This window comes from Penicillium longicatenatum (assembly GCF_028827895.1).
Source record: "Penicillium longicatenatum strain IBT 33135 chromosome Unknown contig_6_segment0_segment0, whole genome shotgun sequence".
In the NCBI taxonomy this organism is placed as follows: domain Eukaryota; kingdom Fungi; phylum Ascomycota; class Eurotiomycetes; order Eurotiales; family Aspergillaceae; genus Penicillium; species Penicillium longicatenatum.
In genome coordinates, this window is record NW_026643123.1 from 3,064,238 (window position 1) to 3,088,054 (window position 23,817).

Here is a 23,817-nt window from a genome sequence, read left to right on the forward strand (position 1 = left end):
TCTTTGGGTTTGCTCATATCCAGCGATAGACACATCTAGGAGTCAATACATTGATCAGTTCGGGTATCAATCTCTCTACTTTCGTAGCTTGGCTTACATGCGCCTATTTGCAATGTGGAAATCCCGTCCCTGGTCGCGCTGGGCGGGGTGAAACTCGAACGAAGCTGAACGATTCATGAACTGAAAAAAGCGGACTTCCAAATGCTAGCGTCATATTTATTCGTATATACAAGGAGCTATGTCCACTATCTTGCACGGGTATTGACCAGTGCAGTATGTACGACCTCTAGTTAGTCTATCCATATATACACCACCTAATTAGATCCTCACAGGTTTGTAATCTGAATGATCCGGTCTCCTATTTGGGAATTTCAGTCACGATGGTTCTGTCATCGTCAGTCGACTCAATATCCTCCATCTTCAACGCATAGGCTCGGTCAATTTCCTCAATCTCCAATTGCTTCGTCTCAGGAATGAAGAACCATCCAAACACGAACGCAACAGCCGACAAGGAGCCATAGATAAAGCCCAGTTTACCACCAATGTCGACGTGGTGGGGCGTATCAGCAGTCTCCATGTAAGGGTAGGTGAAAGTCACGACGAATCTGAAATGGGCTGTCAGTACTCGTCCGCGTCTAGAGAACAGGCCATAGATAACATACTCGGTAATAAGCTTCACGGTATAAGCGATCTGCAGCGTCATCTCACGGAGCGGAGACGATGGAAGTTCCGCGCCAATAACGTATGTCAGAGGAGCCCAGCCAAGGGACCAGCTGAAACTGAAGAGAAGTAGCATGGCCACGATACCCTTCTTGGCATCGACATTGCTTGAATCCGCCGTTCCAAGACCACCCATTGTCATCAACGCGACAGTCTGGAGACTAGAGCTTGTGTGAAACAACGCCCTGCAAACATATTTAGCATATCCCACCATGGAAAGCAAAAGAAAACAAACCTCCGACCAACAACATCGATCAACGAAGCAGAAATAATAATCGCACCAATGTCCACCGCATTAGTACCAAGGGTAACACTAAAAGGGTTGATAGAGTTCAACTGCTTCACAAATAGTGTTCCATACTGCGAAGCAAAGGCCTGGCCAGTAGCCTGTTGGAAGAAATTTGCTGCCAAAACAATAAAAGTCCGCTGCCTGTTCTGGGGTGTAAAGAGGTCCTTGAACGACTTCTTCTGTAGCTGCTCAGCAACCTTCAATGATAGAACCTCGTATCGCTCCCGGACCTCCTCGTCAGATGTATTCTTGCCCTTGAGACGGGTCAGGGATCGCAGAGCTTCATCCTGACGATCGCGGAGAAGATACCAACGTGGCGATTCAGGGATGAACCAGACAAGACAGATGACAATGAAGGGCACGACTAAGATGAGTCCAAAGGGGATTCTCCAGGCTGTGTTCGTGGTAATTTCTTTGGTGGCCCGGGCTATGCCGGTGATGAAGAGGCCGCCAGCTTTGATGCTTAGCCAGTATAACACGCCCATTCCGCCGCGGTTTTTCGCCGGGGCCAGCTCGGCTAGGAAGGTTGGGATTACGGCCAATTGCATGCCAAGGTAAATGTCTATCAGAAAGGGCAAAGGAACTTAGTTGATGTTCCGACAAGGGTTGTAGATGGTTTTCTCACAGTGTAGAGCTCTGGCCGTTTGGAGCTGGGCTTGAGTAGTCGAACTAACAACGACAGAGGCACTGCCGAGTGCATACACGCTCATGGTGAAGATACACATACGACGTCCCCATCGATTGCTCACGTATCCGCCGATGAAAACACCTATAAGATCCTTTGGTCAGAGAGAACACCAATCGAGCGAAACCGGCACGGCACTCACCAATAATCTGACCACCGGCCTTGAGACTGTTATACAGAGAAGTGTACAGAGCCGGAATCTTGTATGCATCGGTCTTAGCATCGTACACACCGAATTGCTTCTCGAAGGCATTCATCGCCTGACAAGACGAAAAAGCTTGATCACTCAACCCATAATTGAAAGCCGAGAGAACGAGCAAGCCAGTCGAGAATAGCAACATTGGGCTGATCGCCCATCTTTCGGTAGCCATTTTCTTTCCGTCGATTCCGCAAAAATGGGAAATCAGGAATGAAATGCAGAGGCCACCGTGCCAGGATCTGATGGGGTGAGGTTTTTATCAGATCGATTGATAAAATAAGATCTTTGCGTGGAAGAGGAATAGCCGGAGTTCCGTGGGTGGTCCATTGTTCGCTTGATCTCCGACCATCGCATCTGCGGACTGAACTTCTGTTTCAAATACTAGCTGTATTGAAAGCGAGGGAGTGGATCACGGCTGGGAATATTGGGAAGGTGAACTCTGCCTGCGAATTATGATTGGGGCTTGGATCCATCGGACCCTTATCAGACATGGAACGTGACCAGCCTTACAGCCTTATGGGGCAACACCAAGCTTTGCTAAGGGCAACTTTCCCGTGCTCGGCAAACATTACTGCGTTGCGGGCTCCACTGGGTGGACCTTTTTCGACTTTTTCGACCAGCGCAGGCAGCAGTATTACACACCCAAAGGCTAAGCTTTTTGACTTGGTCTTGGGAGTTGGTGATTGAGGGGGCGGGTTCGATGATGGGAATCTGGATAGGTGAATTGATTCCAAGCTTTGAGGACTAGCTACGGGACTAACTATGAGCCAGGGATATCGAAAGCAAAAAGCAAGCACTGAAACCAATGTTCATTCCAAATCCGGCTAGACGTCGGTAGATGTCGGGTCGAGGCCTGTAAATACCTTGTACAGCCTCTTACTGGCAGCGGGGCCAACCCTCGAGTCCGTCAAAGCACCATTCTTGTTTGCAGATTTCTAGTTCAGGGATCAGCGGAGAACTCTTGACAATTAGAATTAGTCCCGCGGGAAAGGCGGGCCATGAAGGGAAGAGATCATACCCTGACATCCTCGAGCATCGTGGGCCCATGCATCCGCATACCGCGGACAAGGTCCGTGACGCATGGGTACTTGGCTGCAATACCATATGACATGGAAGCGGTCACGCGGTTGATTTCCTGGAGCATTTTGACAAATGTGTCTAGATTGTCTTCACCGGTCTTGACCTGACCCGCATCCATGCAGAATGCAGCATCGTTGCCCTCCATCATTTCGCGACGATAGGGGATGGTAGAAATATGCTCGGTGAAATTCTTGATCCATTCGGCTGATTCTGCTGGCGCACCGGTATGGTGGATGAGACATGCATGGGTCACTTGCAGCGTAAGAAGGGCGTCTTCAATCGTATCGTCATCAACAGGGGGCGTGGTTTCGGGTTTATTCGTCTGTTTTCGGCCGCGACGACGGGCCGTAGCAGGTTCAGGGGCTGGTTGTTCATATTGACGAAGCACCTCGGCCTGGTAAGCTCGGTTCCTTGCATTCTGGTTCTTGCGCATCCATGCCGTAAGTCCTTCAATAAGATAAATGATTTTATGATTTGGGTAAGCGCTCCGGATTTTGAGAACGTGAAGTTCCAATGTTTCCCTCTCCTCATCCGGTGAAGGAATCACCATATCCACAAAGTCTTGCGCGGGGACCAAGCACAGAACATGTTTCTCTGCCTCGATATGCAACGCACATGGCTCCCAATGACCAGCCGTCTCATTGTAAATTGCTTTGACCTTTCGGCTCCATTTGATCAGATTAGGGATGGGACTGTCGAAGAACTTGTACTCTACTCCAAGTCGCTTCATAAATTCGACAGTCTGGGTGCCCACACTCATGTCCTCGAGTGAAGATTCAACGTGGATGATCATCTCTGGTGTAGAATCTTTCTTGTCGACCTTGAGCTTATTCACCTCTGAGATATCCGCTGCCACTTGCTTTTGCTTTGCTTTTTCCTCCTTTAATTTCAGCTTTCTCGCCTTTTCAAGCTCGCGCTCCAGCTCCTTTTGTGCTTTTGCCTCGGCTCGAGCTTTTGCCCTGGCTTCTTTTTCTTCAGTCGTCATTTTTCCGGATTTCTTCGCTGGCCGCCGTGGTGAAGCAGGTTCATTGATGTCATCATCCGAAAGATTCGAACCTCTCGTACCAATTCCAGCAATCTTATATTTCCGATTTCCCTTCTTCGAAACATTTTCCCCATCCGTAGGCTTGTCATTTGCACTAAGTGAAGCGAGCAACTCTGCAGTCTTGCTGGAAAATTTGGGTTTAGAAACCGTACTAGTTCCAATGATATCTGCAAACCCCGGAATGGAAAATGGATCACTAAACTCCTCTATGCTGTCTTGGGTACATCGGTAAGATCTATTTCCCCCAGTAGCCATCGGAGGATTTGCATCATCGTCATCAATGGTGATAATGTCCGATGGGTCGTGGGTTTTGTTGAGAGAAGTAGGAGGTGGCGGGGCGTAGGGTCGGTCGAGGGAGCCAGAAGGCACGGCCTGGGTTCGCCTTTCGGGCTCAGGGGATGTGAAAACAATAGGATCTGAATTGTCCACGTTCGGCCCCGGTCGTGTCTTGGGCGCCATGGGGCGTGAGGGTGGGAGGCCAAAGTCGTCGTCCGAGAATTGTATTGAGGGTAATGAGCTGGGAAACGCCAACGTCGTGTGTCGGAGAGGCGACTGGTCCTCACGACTGACTCTTCGCTTCTTGGGAGGTATGTCACAGCCATCGTGAGTAAACAATGGAGCGCTAACCGGGTCCGATGAGATCAGTCCCAAGCGGGATGGACGTTGAGGGATCGGCTGTGTGGACTGCGGTACATATTGCGGTGGTGGGTTGTCAGCTATTGGAGGATCAGACGAGATCAAGTCTATGATATCGGGCATTTTGGGATTGGACAACGTCAAGAAGTAAAAGTGCGCCGTCGCGAAACGCGACGTCACGAAGTCAGGTGACCCTTATCGCGCATCTACAGATCTGCACCTTAAGGTTAAATGGGCCGTTCCCTACCTGAATACTCTATCTTATCAAGTATGGAGATTGCTTTGGTCCCTATCCAGCAAAGACAAGCAAAAAATTCTACATGGTTGCTATGAAATTAAAAAAAAAAAAAAAAAAAAAAAAAAAAAAATTGGGACTAACAGTTCCTTGTGCCCTTGTTTACCAACGCCTACTTCAAGCAAGCTTACAGACAAGTGGGGTATTAAATTCGAAATCACACTACATCAAGCAGTCATGTGGTACACAAACAAGCCGACATTTCCAAGTAATGCCACGATGAGAGCAAGCCCAACACACACCTGCGTCCACCCATCAAACGGACGACGCTCCGCTGAGAGCATAGTGGAGATCTCCTGTTCTAGTCGATCGCCCATAGCCGTGAGTGAGAATTCACTATCGGCTCTTAGCTTACCAGCGGCAGCCATCTTATCAATTTGTTGTTGGCTCAGTTCATTCAGAACTTTATCCATGACAGCAGTCCACTCATCAACGGCATGTGCGTCCCGGAGCCAGCCCGTTTCGCCCTCGACAATTGTTTCCAGTGGACCACCGGTATTGGAAGCCAGAACAGGAAGTCCGACGCGCATCGCCTCAACGGGAACAATGCCAAAGTGCTCATTGATCGGGGTATAGAGGAGCAGCTTTGACTGTACTAGTAGCGTATCTTTGAAGCTTGTAGGGACGGAAAGCAAGAAAAGGACATCAATGTCATCGGGGATAGAAAGCGCAGAGACAACAGTCTTTGCAGTTGCTGTCTGTAGTCCGAGGCTGGTTGCCAAAGTATCGAGCTCTTGGTGGTATTGGACATTTTCTTGGACACGATTGTCATAACCGCCTAGGTAAGACATCCTTAGCCTGGGGTCAATAAGAATACAACGCAAAGTACTTACCAGCAATCACCAATCGAGTTCCTATCCTCTTCTTCGCATCCAGTCTATTGTATGCCCGAATCGCCAGAGCCATATCCTTTTTCCGCTCGAATCGATTGATGCTCAGCAAGATCTTCTTTCCACCCCAAAGGGGCCCCGCCGATTTTGCTTCCGGCGCAATGGCCTTCTCATCCGTATCGACACATGGATAAACGACTTCAACATCCCCCAACTTGTCAGCCCCAAAGACCTGGCGCACAACCCCGCGCGAGAATTTCGAGTTCGCAACAACCCTATCCGACGCGCTCAAAGCCCAACCTTCAAACCAATCAAACGGCAATCTGTATAGCTGCTTGGCTAGCCGAAGAAGGGAGCCGCCTTCATCGCGACGCGCAAGCAATTGATCTGGGAAATGGCAGTAGAATAGGATTCGTTGGCGGTGGGACTTTTGCGGGCTGCCAAAGGTTTTGAGAAAAGGGACGCACGCGGGCAATTGGTCAACAATAAAGATGTCGTCTTGATCTTCGTTTTTATCCGCGGTTATGTTCTCCGAGGTCGTACCGCGAAATGTATCCCTCGACCCTAGTTCCGACAGAAGCGACACGGTCAGATGTAGTTGTCGCAAGGCGGCCATAAAAATGTGAAGTCGACCGAAAACATGCGCAGGGAATATTGTGTTGCCGCGGACGCGAACATCGAGGGTGCCATCGCGAGCTTCGTCGAAGCAGTGGTTCTTGTCGCGGTGGGATGTGTAGATTGTCACGCGGTGGCCGCGGTTCTGGAGAGCTAGTGCCACATCGATAATAAGTCGCTCAGCACCACCGATTCCCAAATCGGGGTGCACGATGACCACATTAGCGGGCGCAAGACCCGTCATGTTGTTTGTGGAGGATGAATTGAAGCTGGAGAACACGATAGCTTCATGAGATAAAGAACACGTGGGTGTACGTCATCACATGACGAGCAACTGTGTAGCTTTGATTTGCATTGCTTTGCATAGACTTGCAGTGCAGATGCAGGGGTCATTTACATTCCAGACAAAAAAAAGTGTCGCGACATTCTGTTCGACTACAACACTGTTGTTATCTAAAGTTATCAGTACTTCCGTATCCAAGTTGCTCTATTATCCGAGATTCTGATCCGGTCGGATAAGTCTCGCATGGTCCATCTGCCGGATATACTCAGTGCCGCCAAATTCCCCAATTAGCAGCAACATCTGCCGTGTCCAAGCATACTCGACTCCAATTCTGACAAAGCAAGAGGGCCAATGATCCCCCAAATCGGCAAGACCGAGTCGGCAACGACCGCACAGTGCTTGACTCTGGGGAAATTGGGGGTACTCCACAAAGCAATTATCAGATCGGTTGGCAGAGATGCCGTCGTTGCCGTGATCCTTGCGGTTTGTGAAAAGGCGTGAATTTTCTCTTGTTTTCTTCCTTTTAATTTTGTGTTAGGGACGCCGCCACGATGAAAGAGAAAGGAAGGTGTGAAGCCAACAATACGGAGCAAGAAGTTCTGCCACAACCAACACCGACACAAAATGAGTCGCAGGAAAACTCGACTTCGGAACCCTCGGATTTGTAAGTCTAGGTCAATCAACAAGCTTTGCCAAGCTTTTCAGTCCATGTTCTATAATTTCTGTTTTCGAAGGCTCGACGAAGTGAATATAGGGTATACTAACTCAATACAGTCACCATGTCGTGATCGTTGCTGCTGGCTTTATCACCATGTTCATGACCTGCGGTATCGTCTTCTCGTTCGGAGTATACCAGGCAATCTATGAGGAGATGGCCAAAGAGTCCGGCACCCCGTTCACAGGGACGTCCTCCTCGATCATCAGTCTTATTGGTACACTATCCATCGCGCTAATGTCAATGGGTGGGCCATTCGTTAGTGCCTGGGCCAAGCTCTACGGCCCACAACCGATCATCATGTCGGGGGGCGTCGTGTTTGGCCTCGGATGTATCCTTGCCAGTCTTAGCGAGTATATCTGGGAGTTCGAGCTCACGCACGGCGTCCTCGTTGGTATCGGCACATGTATGGCCTACGTGCCAACCATGTCCGTCTGCCCAACATGGTTTAACAAGCGCCGTGGTCTGGCCATGGGAATTGTGATTTCCGGTTCCGCCTGCGGTGGTATGGTTTGGCCACCTGTGCTGCGGGCGATCACCACGCAAATCGGATTTCGAAATGCGCTACGCATCTCTGGGTGCTTGAATATTCTCTTTGTGCCTATCTCCGGATATGCATTGAGATGGGAACCAAAGTTTCAAGCGAAGCTTCATGAACAGAATGCTGGGATTTCGAGGAAAACTGGCTGGGCCAAGGTTCCGCTTGTCAATTGGGAAGTTGCCAAGTCGAAGAAGTTCGTCGCGCAGGCATTGGGTTGTTTCTTGCAGTCCGCTGGGTACTCGACACCTCTATTTTTCTTTGCGGCTTTTGCACGGTCTCTCGGATATAGCAATGCTATGGCGGATAACTTTATCACGATTAGCAATGCGGCGAACTTTATTTCACGTATTGTGATTGGATATTCGGCCGACAAGCTTGGCCGGCTTAATGTCTTGTATGCCACCACTGTGATGAGTGCCATTGCTGTATTCGCGCTATGGCTCCCTGCTACGTTTGCCGGCACCACTATCTCCGTCACAGCAGGAGAGGTCTTGTTCATTTTCTTCGTCATTTTCTACGGCGCCTTCGGTAGCGCCTACATCTCGTTGTTCCCGGCCAGTTTAATCGAGCTGTTCGGTGTGCAGCACTTTACTTCGGTGAACGGTGCGCTGTACCTCATCCGAGGCATGGGAGCCTTGTTAGGTACACCGTTAACAGGATTACTGCTTCCAGGGCAGTCGGCACTATCGGCCGTCTCTGTATATTGGAGAGCTACCATGACTGCCGGTATACTGCTCTTTGCGGCAAGCATGGCTACGCTGTGGGTTCGCATAGAAGCATCTACCGGAAAGGGACGGGCATGGAAAGTATGAAGCATTACAAAAATCAATTAGTTATTATCTATGATACATATGCTCTCATTCCAAATCAAACTCATCAGTGCTAATCTTGGACCTTGACAATAACCTTTCCTCTTGCTCGCTGCGAATGAAGTCTTTCGTAGGCCTGGAGAATATAAGTATCCGATGTGAGATGCAAAGTGCACAATTTTGGAACATTCCTTTAGAGCATCCTCCATCTCCCACGTCGAATCAATAACAGGCACCAACACTCCATCTTCAGCAAACTTCTTCACTCGAGCCATAACATCCACCCCAGGCGTTCCCATAAGCATCTGATACGACCGAGGTGTACCGCCAGCCAAGCAGGCAATGCCACGTTCAAAAACATCCCCCAAGCAAAAGCCAACAGACTTCCATTAGCCGACTGAACCTGCATAGCACCAATATTGACAAACCGGCCCCCTTCCCGCAGATACCGGGGAGAGTTGCTATAAAGCTCTTGAATACCCACCGTATCCACAATCGCATCAAAACGAGACTCGGCATGCTCCTTGGCCAAGTACTCATGCAGTGGATCATGTTGACGGTAGTCGATAACCTGGAGTAGTTCCCCGTTAGAACTCTACTTTAGATATCCTGCGATGCATACATACCTCACCAGCCCCCAACGACTTCACCAACCCAATATTCCCACTCGAACAACTCGAAATGACAACCCCACTCTCGCCAACCTTCTGCCTCATAACCTGCAAAATCATCGACCCCGCTCCCCCACTTCCCCCGTTAACGAAAACCTTATCCCCTCTTTTGACAGCTGCCGCATCAACAACCTGGACAGCCGTAACCCCATTCCCACCCAACGCGGCAGCATGTTCTAGATCCATCCCGACGGGAACAACACTCAACCGGTCAACGGGACAGGGACAATATCCCGCCAACGTACCAGATCCACGGCGCAGCAATATGCCTAAGGATATGACTCCAAAGACAGGTGTGCCCACTTGTAGTTCTGGCCGCGAAGATAGGATGCGATTACTACCGAGCGCGGCGATGGTGCCTGAGAATATTAGCTCAGGGATTGCGGTGCCGTCTATTTGAAGCCAGGGTGGGATGATGGCTGTTAGCGCGCTTGCAGTGGGTGTGAAGCCCGTGTAGGCTACTTTTATTAGAACCTCGTCTTGGGCGAGGCTTGAGGGTTTTGGTGTGGGAAAGTCTTTTGTGTAGGTCAGGACTTTGGAGACTGGGCCGCGGGTTTTGTAGTACCAGGCTGACATTGTTTGGGGGATATTTGTGGTCATGTTTTCGATTTCAAGATTACTTCGACTTAAGAATTGGGGTTTAATGGTTTGGTATTGGAGCGGATATATGGTAGTTCTTTTCTTTGTCTCGCCGGACGAAGTTCGTCCGAAGGCGTTGAGGCTTGGGACCCCGGAACGCTTGGCGTGTTAATTACCCCGGGGCCGGCGGAGGCTTGAACTCCCGAGGTCTCGGATCAGAGTCAAGATCAGGATGCTTACTGCGCTCGGACAACGGACTTGGGTCCTGGTATGATACTGTTATGACTGTGTACCACACAGATGAGGTGGTAGATTGTGGAAGACAAATCTTTGACGCGCAGGTCCTGCTAAACTTAACAATAGTGGAGTTTGGAATAAAGAACTGAATCACTTCAATACTGGAACTAGCGAAACAATTTGCAAAGCCACAATTCCCCTCGGCCACGGTTTGCACCAGTCAATCTAGATATATCCGACAGAAGCAAAAAAAAATGTACAATGGAGATTTCCGGCGGTTAGGGAAGGCTCTACCTCATAAAATGGGTTTGTCGAAACGAATAGTATGTGAAACGACAGGGAATAAAAATCGAAGAGAAGCGCATGTGCATAAAAGGGGGATTGGCTATAGCACAAAAGTCAAAGGCAAAGGCAGAAGAGGTATCGATGAATCGACGAAGAAAAGAAGGCTGCGTGTCATAATACAGGGATTTGTTGGGTAGTAAGTGCAACGTTGATCAAAGGGGGTATGAAACGGAAAGAAAAATAACGTGAGAAAGTAGGAGAAAGTGTAGTACATCAAGCAATAGGGCGTAAACAGAACACGCTTTTATGGGGCGAGTTTGGGGGATTGTAAAAGAGGAACATCAACGGAACCCATCACTAGAAGCAGTTGAGGGTGCTCTTCTTCTTTTTCTTATTAAGAGCATTCATCCGCTCTTCGAGTTGGGCGCGCGCGGCTTCAGCTTCCTTACGGGCGCTTCTTTCTTCCTCCACGGCTTGCAGGGAAAGGCGGGCAGAGTTGCGCTCCTTGCGGAGGGTGGACAGCTCGTCGTCCAAGCTCCAGGCCTTCTTCTTCCAGGCCTCGCAGTCAGTCTTGACCTTGCTACTCTGGGCTTCGAGGTCGCCGAGTGCCTCTTCCAAGGTGGCTGTGAGCTGCTTCTCGGCGTACAGGTGCTTCTCGATGGTGCGAATGCGAGCTTCCTGGTCCTCGACAAGCTGGGCATTCACAAGCTCCTTGCTAGCATGGCGAGAGCTGGGAGGGGACACACTACCGTTGGACTGGGCGGCAATGGTGGGAAGGGGAGGAAGGGGAATGGCGGGTGGAGGCGAGGGCAGAGATGCGGCGGATGAACTCTTGCGGAGGTTGGAGGTCATTGAGCTGCTACGGTCGTGGTAACTATCCTGGCCACCGTTGTTCTTGATTTGAAGTTCAAGCTGCTCGATGCGGACTTGGTAGGTCTCGATCTCCTTCTCAAGAACGACAACGCGAGCCTTAGCATCCTCAAGTGCACTGTCACGCTCCGCTTGGATAACAGACAGACGGTTGTGGTGTTGGTCAAAGCTGCTGGTGATTTGTTCTTCAAGCTCCTCGACCAGACGAACACTCTTCTCCTTCTCAACAGAAATCTCCTCGATCAAGGCCTCCTTCTTCTTGACCTGCTCCTCCTTTTGAAGAAGAGTGTCCTCCAGTGTGGCAACCAAGAGAGCCAGCTCATTGACCTTGGCATCCTGAGTGGTGCTCTTCTTTGTGAGTTCCTCAATCTCGGTGCTGTTGGAACTCTTGGCCTCGAGCTGCTTGCGAAGATCTTCATTGGTATCCATCAGCTCAACATACTTCTCGGAGAAGTGCTGCTTCTGAGCCAGAACATCTTGGATCTGATCTGTCAAGGTCTCGGCAGTAACATCCGAGCTGAGCAGACTCGAAACGGCCTTGAGGAGATTCAAAAGCTCATCGCGGGATTCCGCAATGTCCTTCTGGAGAGCTGCCATCGACTGGTCATACTTGGCGTCCTTCTCAGAAAGCTGAGACTCGTGTTCCGCTTGAGCGGCAGCCTTGGCCCGTTCCTCGAGCTCGGCCAGCTCGCGCTTGTGGGCATCTTGCATCGATTGCAGGTCAGTTTGTTGTGAGTCGATGGCGGATCGGTGGGATGCGATCAGCTGCTCCAGCTCAGCAATCTTCGAGGCATCAGGGGCGCCGGTGGCAAGAACCTCGTCGGTCTGTTGGGCAAGCAGCTGCTCCTGAGCAGTAGCATGCGACTTCTCCAAACCAGAGATCGTCTCCAACTGGGCTGTAATGGTAGCCTTGTGTTCGTCGATCACCTTAGTCAGAGCATTTACATGCTCCTCCTGCTTAGCCCGCTCGCTTTCCAGCTCCTTGGCAGCGGCCTCCTTGTCAGTGTTGCCTTCACCTGAAGCAGCAGCACGCATAGCCTCAACGGATGCCAGGGCAGTCTCGAGTTCTGCAAGTGTGGTGGTAAGTTGGTTCTCCGAGGACTGCAACGACTCGTGGGCAGTCTGGTGCTTGCCCTTCCACGCGGTAAGCTCATCTTGCAAGACGCCAATCCGCTTGTCTTGCTCATCGGCTCCAGCATCCATGGCCTTAGTAGCGTTTTCTTGGCTCTTGAGAAGTCCATTGAGAGTTTCAATCTCAGCCATGAGGCCCTTCTCGCGGGTCTCGTGAGCCTCCCGAAGCTCGTTGATCTGGATCTCTTGGCTAACGATCTGATCACGGAGTTGGTTGACAAGGGCCATGTCCACGGATGAGGCACCTGACAAGCTGGATCGCTCACGAGTGAGACCGGAAATGATAGTAGCCTTCATTTCCATCTCCCTCTTCACGCTTTGGTTCTCAGCTTCCAGGGACTGGAGACGCTCCATGCGAGTAGCCAATTCGTGCATAGTGGCATCGAGGTGAGTTTCGAAGCTTTGGAAAGTGTCGGGCTTCTCGGCAAACTCCTCGTTGGCAATGACCCGGAGGGCAGTGAGGGAACGATGAGCACGGTCAACGCCAGAAAGAAGATTCTGGCTGGTCATGCGGCGGATCATCTTGAAACCGGGCGTAGTAGGAGAGCTGGACTTGGTACGTTGGGCCTCGGCTTCAGCCTTCAGCCTCTCAACAATGCCCAGAATCTCCTCGTGCTCGCTCTGGAGCTCAGAGTACTTCTGAGCCATAAGATCAGCACCAACCTTGTGCTCAGCAAGCATGTTGCGCATCTGCTCAACTTCCTCACTCTCCTGTTGGGCAGTAGCGGTAGAGGTGACGGGTGTAACTGGCACCGACTCATTCTCCAGCTTAGACGCTTCAGAAGACTCGAGCAATGCAGCCGATCCACCGGCCGAAGACAATTCCGAGGAGAGCGATTGCGAGAATGAGTGTTGACCTCCAGGCTTCGAGACCGGAGCGTCTCCGTTGTCTAAAAAAGAAACAGGCCGAGAGGCCTCGTTCTGAGCAACGGGAGCGGGATGACGAGCTTCATCGAGCTTGTCTTGGCGAAGCTCGGCAATAGCCCTCAGAGCCTCTTCATATTTGGCCTCGAGCATCTCGTAGTCGCTCATAGCATTCTCGTGGCTAAGGCGGAGATCAAAGAGCTCCTGGGTAACGGTCTCGAGCTTGTCGGCAACAAACTTGGACTGGGCAGGGCTGTGAAGAGCCTCCTCGCGCAAGGCTTCGGAGCGACGGGCCTCGAGCTTGCTGGTCACATTCTCAAGGACCTCCAAGTCATCGCCAGAGGATTTATCTGCAGGGGCAGATTCCCTCTCATCCTCCTCCGGGATAGGCTCAACCAGGTCTTCGTCCGACTCGGGAATGGCGGTTTCAGCAGCTTCGTTTAGAACATCCAGCGAGGGAGTATGTTTGTGGGAGAACTTGGCGGACGGAGTGTAGGCAGGATCAACACCATTAGCCGCATCCACTCCCTCGGGCAGCTTGTGACGGTTATCCAGGTCATGAAGCAAGTTATCCAACGTGCCCAGACCCCGCTGACGATGAATAACGTGCTCCAAACGAATCACTTCACGCTGCATGAGCTCCATATCCTGGTCGGACTCGGCAAGGCGGTCTTCCAGCGTGGAGATATATTCTTCACAGCTCCCTTCATTCTCGCGAGCGCGACTGAGCTCTTTGCGCAATTCAGCCACAATAGCAGCATGCTTCTCCTCTCCGGTAGAGGCACCATCTAGCTTGGATTCAAGCTCGTGCAGGTAGGTCTCGTTACTAGTCTCTCGATCCAAAAGCTTTTGCAAGCGAGACTGGAGCTGGGCATTGACGGTCTCAACATAAGTGCACTTAGTTTCACGCTCCAAAAGGGCGCTCTCAGAGCATGACAATGAGGAGCGGGTATCAGAAAGCGATGACTCCAAGCTCTGAATGGTCTTCTCGTATTCGAGGACAACTTGCTCGACCGATGCGGCGAATGATCGCGAGCGCTGCATCCGCTCAATCGAGTCTTTGCTAAGGTCTGAAGTAGAATCGTTGGCTTCGGCATTTTCTGAATCGGACGCCAATGTCGAGATCAGCTTGGTGTGGCGTTGGCTCAAGGCGTTGTAACTCTCTTGGACATCAAGCAGTTGGTTCTGCAGTTGGATCTCCAGCTCGTTCTTGCGCTCACTACGCTCAGTGCTGACAACGTCGCGGCGCTCCGTTGCTTCGGAATTCCGAATTTGATTGCGGAGGAAGACAACCTCAGCCTTGAGACGCTCAATCAAGGCCTGCTTGTCGCTCTCGTCCGCAACATGCTGGATGCGGGGCTTGCTTTGGATAGCACGAGCACGCTGAGCGTATTGGACAGTATTGAGGGTCTCGCTCAAGTGGAATTCAGCTGGGGTCACACAGGCAATCATGTAGGTGATAGCGTTACCACCCAGCGAGTCTTGCAGCAGGCGGGTGAGTTTGGAGTCACGGTAAGAAACGTGAGATCCAGATTGGCGAGAGGAGAGCTGGGAGATAACCTTGCCGAGGGCGGCAAGACCAGCATTAATGGAAATACCCTCCTTGGCACGTTCACCGGAAGCTCCAGTGTTCTTCAACCGTTCACTACCAGCCAAATCAACAAAATGAAGCTTGCTGTCCACAGTGACGGACTCGCCATTTGAGAAGGAATCAACGGGCATAGACATGCGCTTTTCTCTGGGTGAACTAGGCTGGCCAGAGTTCTTGCGCTGCACTAGGTTCAGACTGAACACGGCGTGCGATCGAGATGACTTAGCGTTAATGGCAGTAGAATCGGTCTGACGGATAGCGGAACCGAAGTTCAAGGCACCAATCAGGTCATCAAACGAGTTAATGTTGACTTGGTGGAGGCCTGTGAGAATAATGCGTCCTTTGGCATCTTCGCGAATGGTGACATTGCTGCGATCGCCCGAGGAGGCCGCTGATTCGGGCAGGAGCAGATCGCGGAGATGCTCATTGTAGATTTCAACATAGGTAGCCTTGAGCTGCCAATTCTTTTCAACGTTCAATTTTCCAAAGCTCGCCGCAGAGCTCATCGAATACCGCTGTGGAGTTCGGAGACCTGTGCCGGTTGAACTGGAGCCATTTCGGGTGTGCTTGGCTGGACCATCCAATGTATCAAACAAGAGCTGTGCCGCACGAGGAATGATACCCATGGCGTTCTCATTGCCTACTTCGCCGGGGCCTGATGTACCCATTGTATAAGATTTTCCTGCGCCGGATTGACCGTAAGCCAGAATTGAAACATTGTATCCTTGGAGGAACGAGCTGACACTATCGCTCAGGTACTCCCAGACTCCATCTTGGTCGACCGTCTCGGGGAAAACCCGATCAAAAACAAACAGCTTGCGCCCTTGTGGCACGTCCACGGCCAAGCTGGTAGATGCTGTAACGTGAACCATGGAGCGCTGGAATCGCTGGGGTATCAACTCGTATCCGGGGTCAGTTGGTTTAAGGGGAGGTCGCACTCGAACGGCTAGAACAAGTCAGCAATTTAGAAAGAAATAATAAAAACCCCCGTTTATCACGATCAGCGCTGGGGGTGTTTATAGTTGCGCATTGTTGTGTATGCGCGACAACCAGACCAGATCCATTTCAAAGGGGCCCACGTACCAACTTTCACGGCAGTCTTGCCATCCTCGTCTGAGGCACGGCTTCCACCTTGTCTGCTGCTCATACTCATGCGACTACTACTGCGTGGTGTGCGCATCACCGCGCTGATGGGTCGCGGGGCAGGGCCCGATGGCGACGCTGGCGGTGAGACCGTCATCTCTCCTTGTGGTATAGACCACACCAGGTGGAATAGAGAATAAGAAAGAGGAAATTCAGGGATCAAGTATCAGGGATTTCAAAAAGTAGCAGTCATGAGGCGTAACAAAGATCGGGAATGTCTAGAATGCGGAGGAAGATGTCAGTTAGGGAGCCCCTTAATGAAAATAAGAAAAAGTTTTCGCATTGTATGCGGGACCGAAACATTGACGCGAAAAGAAAACGTACCTGGAGAGACCGTAAAACCCCCCGACTTGAATTGATTAGAAAACAGAATCCCCTTTCTCAAGCAGGGTAAAGGGGAGAATAAAGAATCACAAAAAGCGCAACGTCCGGAGTCGAGACCGTGCACGCCTAGACTCTACGTGGTTTAGCTTCGATTAAGATGAAGGAGGATTCGGTGTTGGTGAGTGGAGACTCCTCTGTGACCAAGCGAGGGGGAAAGTTTGGGTTCAGGGGAAAGAGAGTCAGTATGGAGAACCAGTACAGGATCCGATTTGCTATGGATTTCCTGCGAACTATTGAACTAATTAGATTCTATTGCTACTACCCGCTCTGTACCACGGTTCTACATGGACTGAATAAAGGAGACTCGGAATGTTTCCTGTCATTCCACGCTATTTAAAGCCACGTTTTTCTTCCCCATCAACCTCATGGCGTGAATTCCTCGGTATAGACTTCCTAGTTCACCCTTGGCCTAGATAACCGTTCGTTTCAGGTTGATCTTTAGGTTGGAGCGGCTGGGGAACTCATCCGTCAATTCTATGGTTCCTCCCGTTGCTGTTTCATGCTAAGTATACTTTATTTTTTCAAGGGATACTTCAACTAATAAGATTTCTGTAAGGCCGGAGTTTTACATCTGTACATGAATATTAATGCTCCGTGTAGACCGTTCCAACTGTCGATCCCTGAAGTGGATAGAGACCCAGGGACGGCTCAGGGCCACCAATCTGGTAATTCCTCCTATCCGGCTTTCCGCCCCAAGGCCGGTGTTACTAAACCTTGTACGGCGTAACTACACGGTAGGATTTATGTATTAGCAACTAAGAAACGGGATTCTACGTCTACAGATTATATCTGCTCTGTATACTACCAAAGCCTCGGTTCTTCACATGACCACGTGTACCCAATTTAGGGATATGCAAGAGGATCATCTCACAGCTCACATTCCCTCTCATTCCCTCTGCATAAGTCCCTGCAGCGTCTCTTGAGGCGTTCATCAGCCTGAACAGCTGAAATAAGTTCGTCCGCGTAAGATCGACATTATGTTTGAAGCCTCAGGTCACACAGCCCCTGGATTTCATCTCCTGCACTTCTTAATTGGTTAGAATTAAAACATGCCGTGAGACGAGGGACAACATCTAATGTCAAATGTCGTAATGGAGAGAGTAGGACAAACCACACCGCAAGTAGATCTGCATGACCCTCGCCTATCCTAGGGCCGATGGGGCTCCAGAATCAGGTCTCGTGCTCGCCGGGATATGAAGGATAAATCGATCATCGTTCATGCCGGATCCACTTCCAGCTCATGGACAACGCATCATCCAAGCTGCCCATATGCATGATCGAGGAATTTTGGTACTTGGGCCCTTGGCGCTGCTCTGAAGGAATTTAGATTGCAGCTTTAGAGCTATGTAGCTACAGGCCATAGCCATGTATACCGACTTTGTTCCGTAAGTATCCTCTCAGCCAAGCTAGCCAGGACATTTCAGTTCCTGATTTCACACCTGGTCTATGCTCCACTCCACTGGATCTGGCGCCGTTGGGCTGGTCCATCCTGTCCCGCATCAGCTCTGACTCGAGCCGGTTCTTAGACCGTGCTTTCAACTGCGATGGTCAACGGTCCACCGTGTGTTTCATGTCTGGTGTACTCCACAAGCACGGCTTGCTTGGGAGCTCTAGCCTGAGCCGTTCGGGTTTCGGGTGCCGAACGTTAGCAAGCTGTCCCTTTTGGGGCAAGAGCTACCCCCAGGGCTGTGCTTTTGTTTCTTCGGACCCACTTTTCCGGTGGCGTGTTGGTACGTAGCTGCGTGAATTGGGATGTTCAGTTCCAAGGTTGCCTGGGTACTTTATGTGGATCACATGACCGTTGATCTATGATGAATTAAGTGTCTAGTCTATCTGTATCTGCAATCTAATGAAGCTATCTATCAACAAGTACAATGTGACACGATATATACTCCCGCAAATACAAAATAGAAGCAATGAGCCCGAAATGCGAAAGGGGGAATGAGGCCAAATCGAAGAAAAATGTAAAAAAGGCGGCCATCAAGAAACGACATGGATAGAAGAGGTGTAATTGGCGCTTCGGAATCTAGTTTTTGGCGCTAGCACCCTGCGACGCGCTGGGAATATCTTGGCCCTTGAGGTAGTTCTCAAGCTCACCAACTTGCTTGCCACCTTGAACCCAGCGCTCACGCTTGGCTTCACGGCGCTGCTCGGCCAGCTTGTTGAGGGCGGGCCAGTAAACGGAGTGGTCGTACTCGAACTCAACATCACCGCCGACGGATTTCAAGAGCTGCTGGGCAGGTACGTGGTTACGTAGGTCCTCATTGTACTTGAGTTTTTCCCGGGTCGCTGGGTCAATGAAAGGCGTGATGATCTTGAAGAATGGCCAAACATAAAACGGTGCTATGAAATATTAGATATGTTAGCACCAAAGTTTGGCGCCACTTACAGTTGATAATTAGAGCACGTCCCAATCGTTCGGGATAGTGGTTCTGCAGAATGTCCAGGGTACTCTTTGCCTGGCCAATTGAGGCGTTCTGTCCAGACTTGGATTCACCAAAGTTGATCACAAGTGCCAGTGTCTCCTGGTCAGCACCCATAAGGTCGATGACTCGCTCGAGCATGAAGACCAAGTGCTGGATCTGGCGCTCACTCTTCTCGGTATTTTGCTTGGAAGGACGGAGGTACAGACACGGGCGACCGTTATTATCGTAACCCAGGATGACCTGTTTACCAGTCTCGTTCTCAATGGAGATATAGTCGGGGGTCAACTTCTCCATGCCATACTCTCGGCGCCAGGTCAGAGTGCGCTTGACCCGATTCTCGGCCTCTGTCGTATTCCACTTGGTGGCACGAAGGTATCGGAGGAGACACTCGCGGGTCATCCACATACGTTCGTCATCGGTGATCGGGGCTGTTGGGGCGTTCTTCTCAGATGTGTTCGGCACAGTGGTCCATTCGGAGACGGCCTTGAGAACGGTCTCATATTTGGCTTGCTGGTCTGCAGTCAATTCCGCCGGCTTCACGGCCTTTGCGGTCTCGAGAGGGTGGGCGAATGGTTTCTTGATCAGACCGTCCGCGGCGGAGTTGGGAAAATCATCCTCCGTCTTGGGGGTCTCGGTCTGCTTCTCAGCGACGGGAGCTTCGGGCTTCATATCGCCATTGGTAGCTGCGGGCACAGGGGCCACGACCTCTGTGGACTCATTGGCTGGCATGATGGGAATCGGATTGGAACGAAATTGGATAAACGCAAGGAGGACACAATTGCGGGCGCGGATAGCTAGAAACAATCCCGAGATCGTCTCCACTTTGCATCTCAATTCAGTTTAATTTTACCCAATCCTCTCCTGATTATGTCAGCCACACGTTCACGCGTCTCGCGTCGCGGAGTTAAACTCTCAATTATTGCGATCAGTCACTGGCTTGTAAGCTTGACACCACTTTCGATACACCTTCGCCCACCATGGACGTCACAGCCGAGCTGAATGAGCTTTTTGCTGCAGCTTGTCCCGATGGCCTTCCCAAAGATGTTCTCGCCGAGCTCCAGTCCATCATGCGGATACACTCGATCACCGCGGAGGAGGTTTTCTACAAATGGGAATCGTACAGCATGAAGATGGGCGACGAGGTCAAACTGAATATGACTTCGATTCGTGCATTGAAACAGGACATTCAGGAAGCTTTGGAGCGTGAAAGTCGCGGCAAAGCTGGACGACAACACGAGAAGAGGAACGCTATGACGGCAACCCCGCGTGCGTCGGCGGGTGGTGATATGTTTGGGATGTATGGGAGGGACTACATTGAATCTTTCAGGCAAATTGCTGACTACTCTACTGCTTAGGCTAGGCGATTTGACCCCCAATGCGTCAAATGCTCGATCTATGGTCGGAATCAACGGCTCCGCAACGAAGCGCAAGGCCGAATTCACATCCCCTGCAACACCAAAGGTGGGACGGATGGACAATGCTGGAACGCCAAGCGGTGCAAAAACACCTGGTTCTTTGGCGCCTGGTAATGGGATTGGGCCGTACGTCGTACGCAAAAATTATATTGGTGATTGAGACCACTGACATGAATGGCAGCCCTGTTTCCTTTGCCGACAGACCGAACGCCGGACAAACACTAGAGACACTCAATGGGCATCTGTCTCTACCAGAAACCCCAATGGCGCCGTTCTCCGAAGCGCGTATTCGGCCCACCGCCAACACAGACCTCAAGAAATTCGGATACAAGCCAATGGGAATGAGACTATCGGAATCATCTGAGATTCTCGATGACCGTATCGACGAATTTACGACTATTTTCCAAAAGCATTATGACTCTGATGAAATCACCTTTGGAAGCGCCGCTACCCAAAGCACAAGTGAGATTATTGCTGTCGGTCGTATTGCCTCCGATTCAATGGAAGGTAGACTCAACACCGCGTCTCTGGTTCTCGAGACTTCACGCAGGACTGGGGCAGGCAGGAGAGTTCCCTTGAAGATCGATTCGGTGCCGGGCCTGAATTTTTTCCCCGGTCAGATTGTCGCTCTTCGAGGAATCAACCCTTCGGGCGAATACTTCACAGTCAAGGAGATTCTCCCTATTCCTCTCTTGCCCCCTGCTGCCTCCCCGGCAGTGGCTCTTGATAATATCAACGAGCGTCTGGAAAGTTCGGGCAATTTGCCACTTAATGTCATGGTAGCAGCGGGGCCGTATACAGCAGACGACAACTTGGACTTTGAGCCTCTCCAGGAGCTATGTCGGAAGGCTGCAGACAGCTACGCGGACAGTCTTATACTCCTTGGCCCATTCTTAGATGTCGAGCATCCTCTGCTCGCAACAGGAGACTTTGATCTCCCAGATATCAAAGGCCTTGACCCGGATACCGCAACCCTAACTACGATCTTCCGACACCTTATTTCAACACCATTGGCACGACTGGTAGCAGCCGTCCCCAGCATCATAGTTGTTTGCGTGCCATCTGTACGCGACGCTTTGAGCCGCCATGTCTCGTGGCCGCAAGAACAGCTGCTCAAGAAAGACCTCGGCTTGCCAAAACAAGTTCGGATGGTCTCCAACCCCGTGACACTATCCTTCAACGAGACCGTTGTTGGTATGTGCTCACACGATGTACTCTCGGAGCTGCGCCGCGAGGAAGTCTTACACGGCAGGCTCAGCGAAGGTAACCTGCTCACTCGTTTACCCAAGTACCTAGTTGAACAACGACACTTCTTCCCTCTATTCCCTTCTGTTGCACGCGCCAATCTCCCAAAGACGGCCACTGGTCTTGGTACAGGGGCCATGCTGGATGTGCCATACATGAAATTGGGTGAATGGTGGAATGTTCGACCAGACATACTAATTGTCCCCAGCATGCTTCCGCCTTTCGCCAAGGTATGTCATCCCATCTTTTCACTACATTATGTCGCCATTCTAACCACAATAATCTGCAGGTTGTCGACAGTGTACTCGTGATCAATCCGGGCACCTTGTCCAAGCGCCGTGCTCCGGGCACATATGCCCAGCTGGCCTTGCATCCCCGAGCAATCCCAGAGGCAGAACGCGAGGAGAAGCAACTCGACCACAAGCTTTACGAACGTGCCCGAGTAGATATCAACCGGATCTAGGGTGTCAGGATTTGTACAACTATCTAGCATATGTTATGCACGGCGTTGAAAGGCGTAATTGTCCGGCGGTGTAAATCACACCCAGCCTTTGGAATTTATTCATGATAGTCCAGAGAGACAATACCAATGCAATGAATCAACGAAAAGGCCCATGCGTATGATCCCCATAACTCCGCGAACCTTGAAATGTAAACCTTCCCACCCAATAGAACACCAGTAATGCCATTTCATGAAAATCAACAACTTTCAAGGCTCTTCACCGCAAACAAACAACTCGTCGCCCACCCATCCTCCGCCCAGCATGACTAACCCTAACAACAGACGACATCGCCGACGCCGCACCCCCACCAGTCCCCCTCAACGTAGCTGCCGGCCCTGAGCCCCCGGCAGCACCCGTCCCTCCAGCAGAATTAGCAGACACAGCCACCCCACCGTGTCCTTGCCCATTCACCAACGCCTCAAGCCCAAGATCACGCCAAACCGGATCTCGTCTTCGATCCATAGCTCGAGTTATTCCAAATGCAGCATGCTGATCCGGCACGACGTCGTCCTCATCTTCGGGATTTGGTGGTTGGTGTTGCGGTTGAACGTAAATGTCTTCGATGGGCAAGAATGAGGGGATAGTGGAGGGGGAAGAGGAGGTTGCGTTATTAGATTGGTTGTTTGCGATGAACTGTTGGTTTGTGGATGAGGCTGTTGAGGTATGCGGGCGCGTGAATTCCTCGAAAAAATCTGCTAGGCGGGGATGGTGCATATGCAGGTATGTTGAGGAGGAGTCTTTGCTCTGTCGTGAGGGTGTTAGTGCCGGGCAATGATTCGATGGGAGATGTTCAAACCCGCGGGGTTTCAGAGGGTTCAAATACCATTTTGCGGGATTCCAGTTATTTGATTGGTTCCTTGAGTTAGACTTCTGAGCGTTCAAATGTATGTTGTTTGCTGGGTTGGCTGGACGCGATTGTAATAAGGTTTGGGGTGGATGGCCATTGGAGATAGCCTTCGGAATGACGATGTCAATATTTAGATGCGACGGATTAAACTCACCGCCTTTCCAAGGTTGCGATAAACAACGCTTGGCGTTTCTAGAACATTTGATACAGTACATTTTCTAGGTTTATTTCGTGCTTTAAGATTTGGTTGTTCAATGAAGGTTCCAAGGGCTTTAATTGACTGGCTTGCTCGTCTAGGTATGGCTGACTCTAAGATGCCGAGAAATTAGGGATCTTCAAGCGTTATTTGCGATTGCAGAAATCTGATTAGGCTATGCAATATATGTATCAGGACCTCGGAGTCACATCGATTGAAGAGAACCTTGAGAACAACTGAGTTGATTCACATTTGTCTACAGACAAATCACGTAGAGCACATGAACTAAGTTACATTTACTATGCACATGCAAATGTGATTCATACAAAGCCTGAACAGCTGCCTTTTCCGGATGAAAATACGCGGCCCAGGGCCGAGTCTGGAGAAAAGCTAACAGCGAATTCGATCGCCAGGAGAGCTACACACATGATCATCGTTGCTTTGACAGTCAATTGAAAGCTCGTCTTTGGCGAGAGACGAAGGCATAGTCATTGACCTGTTCCATAGCGGAGTGAAATGCGAAAGAGAAAATAGCCTTAATACTAAGCTTCCACTAAAAATCAGTTCACACTAATCTTCTTCGGGAACTTTGGCCTTACAGGGATAAACAGCGATAATGAAATATCCCAATCGGCTCCAATGAATCCTTCCCCGCCAGGTACCAGCTAACCAACCTCCCAAAGGATCC

At 50.7% G+C, this 23,817-nt stretch overlaps 9 protein-coding genes across 9 annotated transcripts; 2 read left to right on the forward strand and 7 right to left on the reverse strand.

Annotated features, from left to right (window-relative positions):
* Positions 1–358: 358 nt before the first annotated feature.
* N7484_009339 (general substrate transporter) lies at positions 359–2,065 on the reverse strand (the record flags this gene model as incomplete). The annotated part of the gene is made up of 4 exons (XM_057119726.1): positions 359–905; positions 956–1,571; positions 1,635–1,778; positions 1,837–2,065. 4 exons carry the CDS (start codon positions 2,063–2,065, stop codon positions 359–361), a joined length of 1,536 nt encoding a protein of 511 aa, XP_056969281.1.
* A 652-nt stretch (positions 2,066–2,717) lies between these two features.
* Positions 2,718–4,777, reverse strand: N7484_009340 (uncharacterized protein; the record flags this gene model as incomplete). The annotated part of the gene is made up of 2 exons (XM_057119727.1): positions 2,718–2,828; positions 2,912–4,777. The coding sequence occupies 2 exons, from the start codon at positions 4,775–4,777 to the stop codon at positions 2,718–2,720; spliced, it is 1,977 nt and encodes a 658-aa protein (XP_056969282.1).
* A 339-nt stretch (positions 4,778–5,116) lies between these two features.
* Positions 5,117–6,638, reverse strand: N7484_009341 (GDP-Man:Man(1)GlcNAc(2)-PP-dolichol alpha-1,3-mannosyltransferase; the record flags this gene model as incomplete). Its single annotated transcript, XM_057119728.1, has 2 exons — positions 5,117–5,727; positions 5,783–6,638. 2 exons carry the CDS (start codon positions 6,636–6,638, stop codon positions 5,117–5,119), a joined length of 1,467 nt encoding a protein of 488 aa, XP_056969283.1.
* Positions 6,639–7,228: 590 nt separating this feature from the next.
* On the forward strand, positions 7,229–8,745 carry N7484_009342 (uncharacterized protein; the record flags this gene model as incomplete). The annotated part of the gene is made up of 2 exons (XM_057119729.1): positions 7,229–7,341; positions 7,452–8,745. The coding sequence occupies 2 exons, from the start codon at positions 7,229–7,231 to the stop codon at positions 8,743–8,745; spliced, it is 1,407 nt and encodes a 468-aa protein (XP_056969284.1).
* Positions 8,746–9,004: 259 nt separating this feature from the next.
* On the reverse strand, positions 9,005–9,989 carry N7484_009343 (uncharacterized protein; the record flags this gene model as incomplete). The annotated part of the gene is made up of 2 exons (XM_057119730.1): positions 9,005–9,313; positions 9,369–9,989. The coding sequence occupies 2 exons, from the start codon at positions 9,987–9,989 to the stop codon at positions 9,005–9,007; spliced, it is 930 nt and encodes a 309-aa protein (XP_056969285.1).
* Positions 9,990–10,871: 882 nt separating this feature from the next.
* Positions 10,872–16,210, reverse strand: N7484_009344 (uncharacterized protein; the record flags this gene model as incomplete). The annotated part of the gene is made up of 2 exons (XM_057119731.1): positions 10,872–15,916; positions 16,054–16,210. The coding sequence occupies 2 exons, from the start codon at positions 16,208–16,210 to the stop codon at positions 10,872–10,874; spliced, it is 5,202 nt and encodes a 1,733-aa protein (XP_056969286.1).
* A 2,313-nt stretch (positions 16,211–18,523) lies between these two features.
* Positions 18,524–19,652, reverse strand: N7484_009345 (CRAL/TRIO domain protein; the record flags this gene model as incomplete). The annotated part of the gene is made up of 2 exons (XM_057119732.1): positions 18,524–18,840; positions 18,887–19,652. The coding sequence occupies 2 exons, from the start codon at positions 19,650–19,652 to the stop codon at positions 18,524–18,526; spliced, it is 1,083 nt and encodes a 360-aa protein (XP_056969287.1).
* Positions 19,653–19,900: 248 nt separating this feature from the next.
* On the forward strand, positions 19,901–22,046 carry N7484_009346 (DNA-directed DNA polymerase alpha subunit POL12; the record flags this gene model as incomplete). Its single annotated transcript, XM_057119733.1, has 4 exons — positions 19,901–20,220; positions 20,279–20,464; positions 20,520–21,813; positions 21,873–22,046. 4 exons carry the CDS (start codon positions 19,901–19,903, stop codon positions 22,044–22,046), a joined length of 1,974 nt encoding a protein of 657 aa, XP_056969288.1.
* A 256-nt stretch (positions 22,047–22,302) lies between these two features.
* Positions 22,303–22,800, reverse strand: N7484_009347 (uncharacterized protein; the record flags this gene model as incomplete). Its single annotated transcript, XM_057119734.1, has 1 exon — positions 22,303–22,800. One exon carries the CDS (start codon positions 22,798–22,800, stop codon positions 22,303–22,305), a length of 498 nt encoding a protein of 165 aa, XP_056969289.1.
* Positions 22,801–23,817: the final 1,017 nt, after the last annotated feature.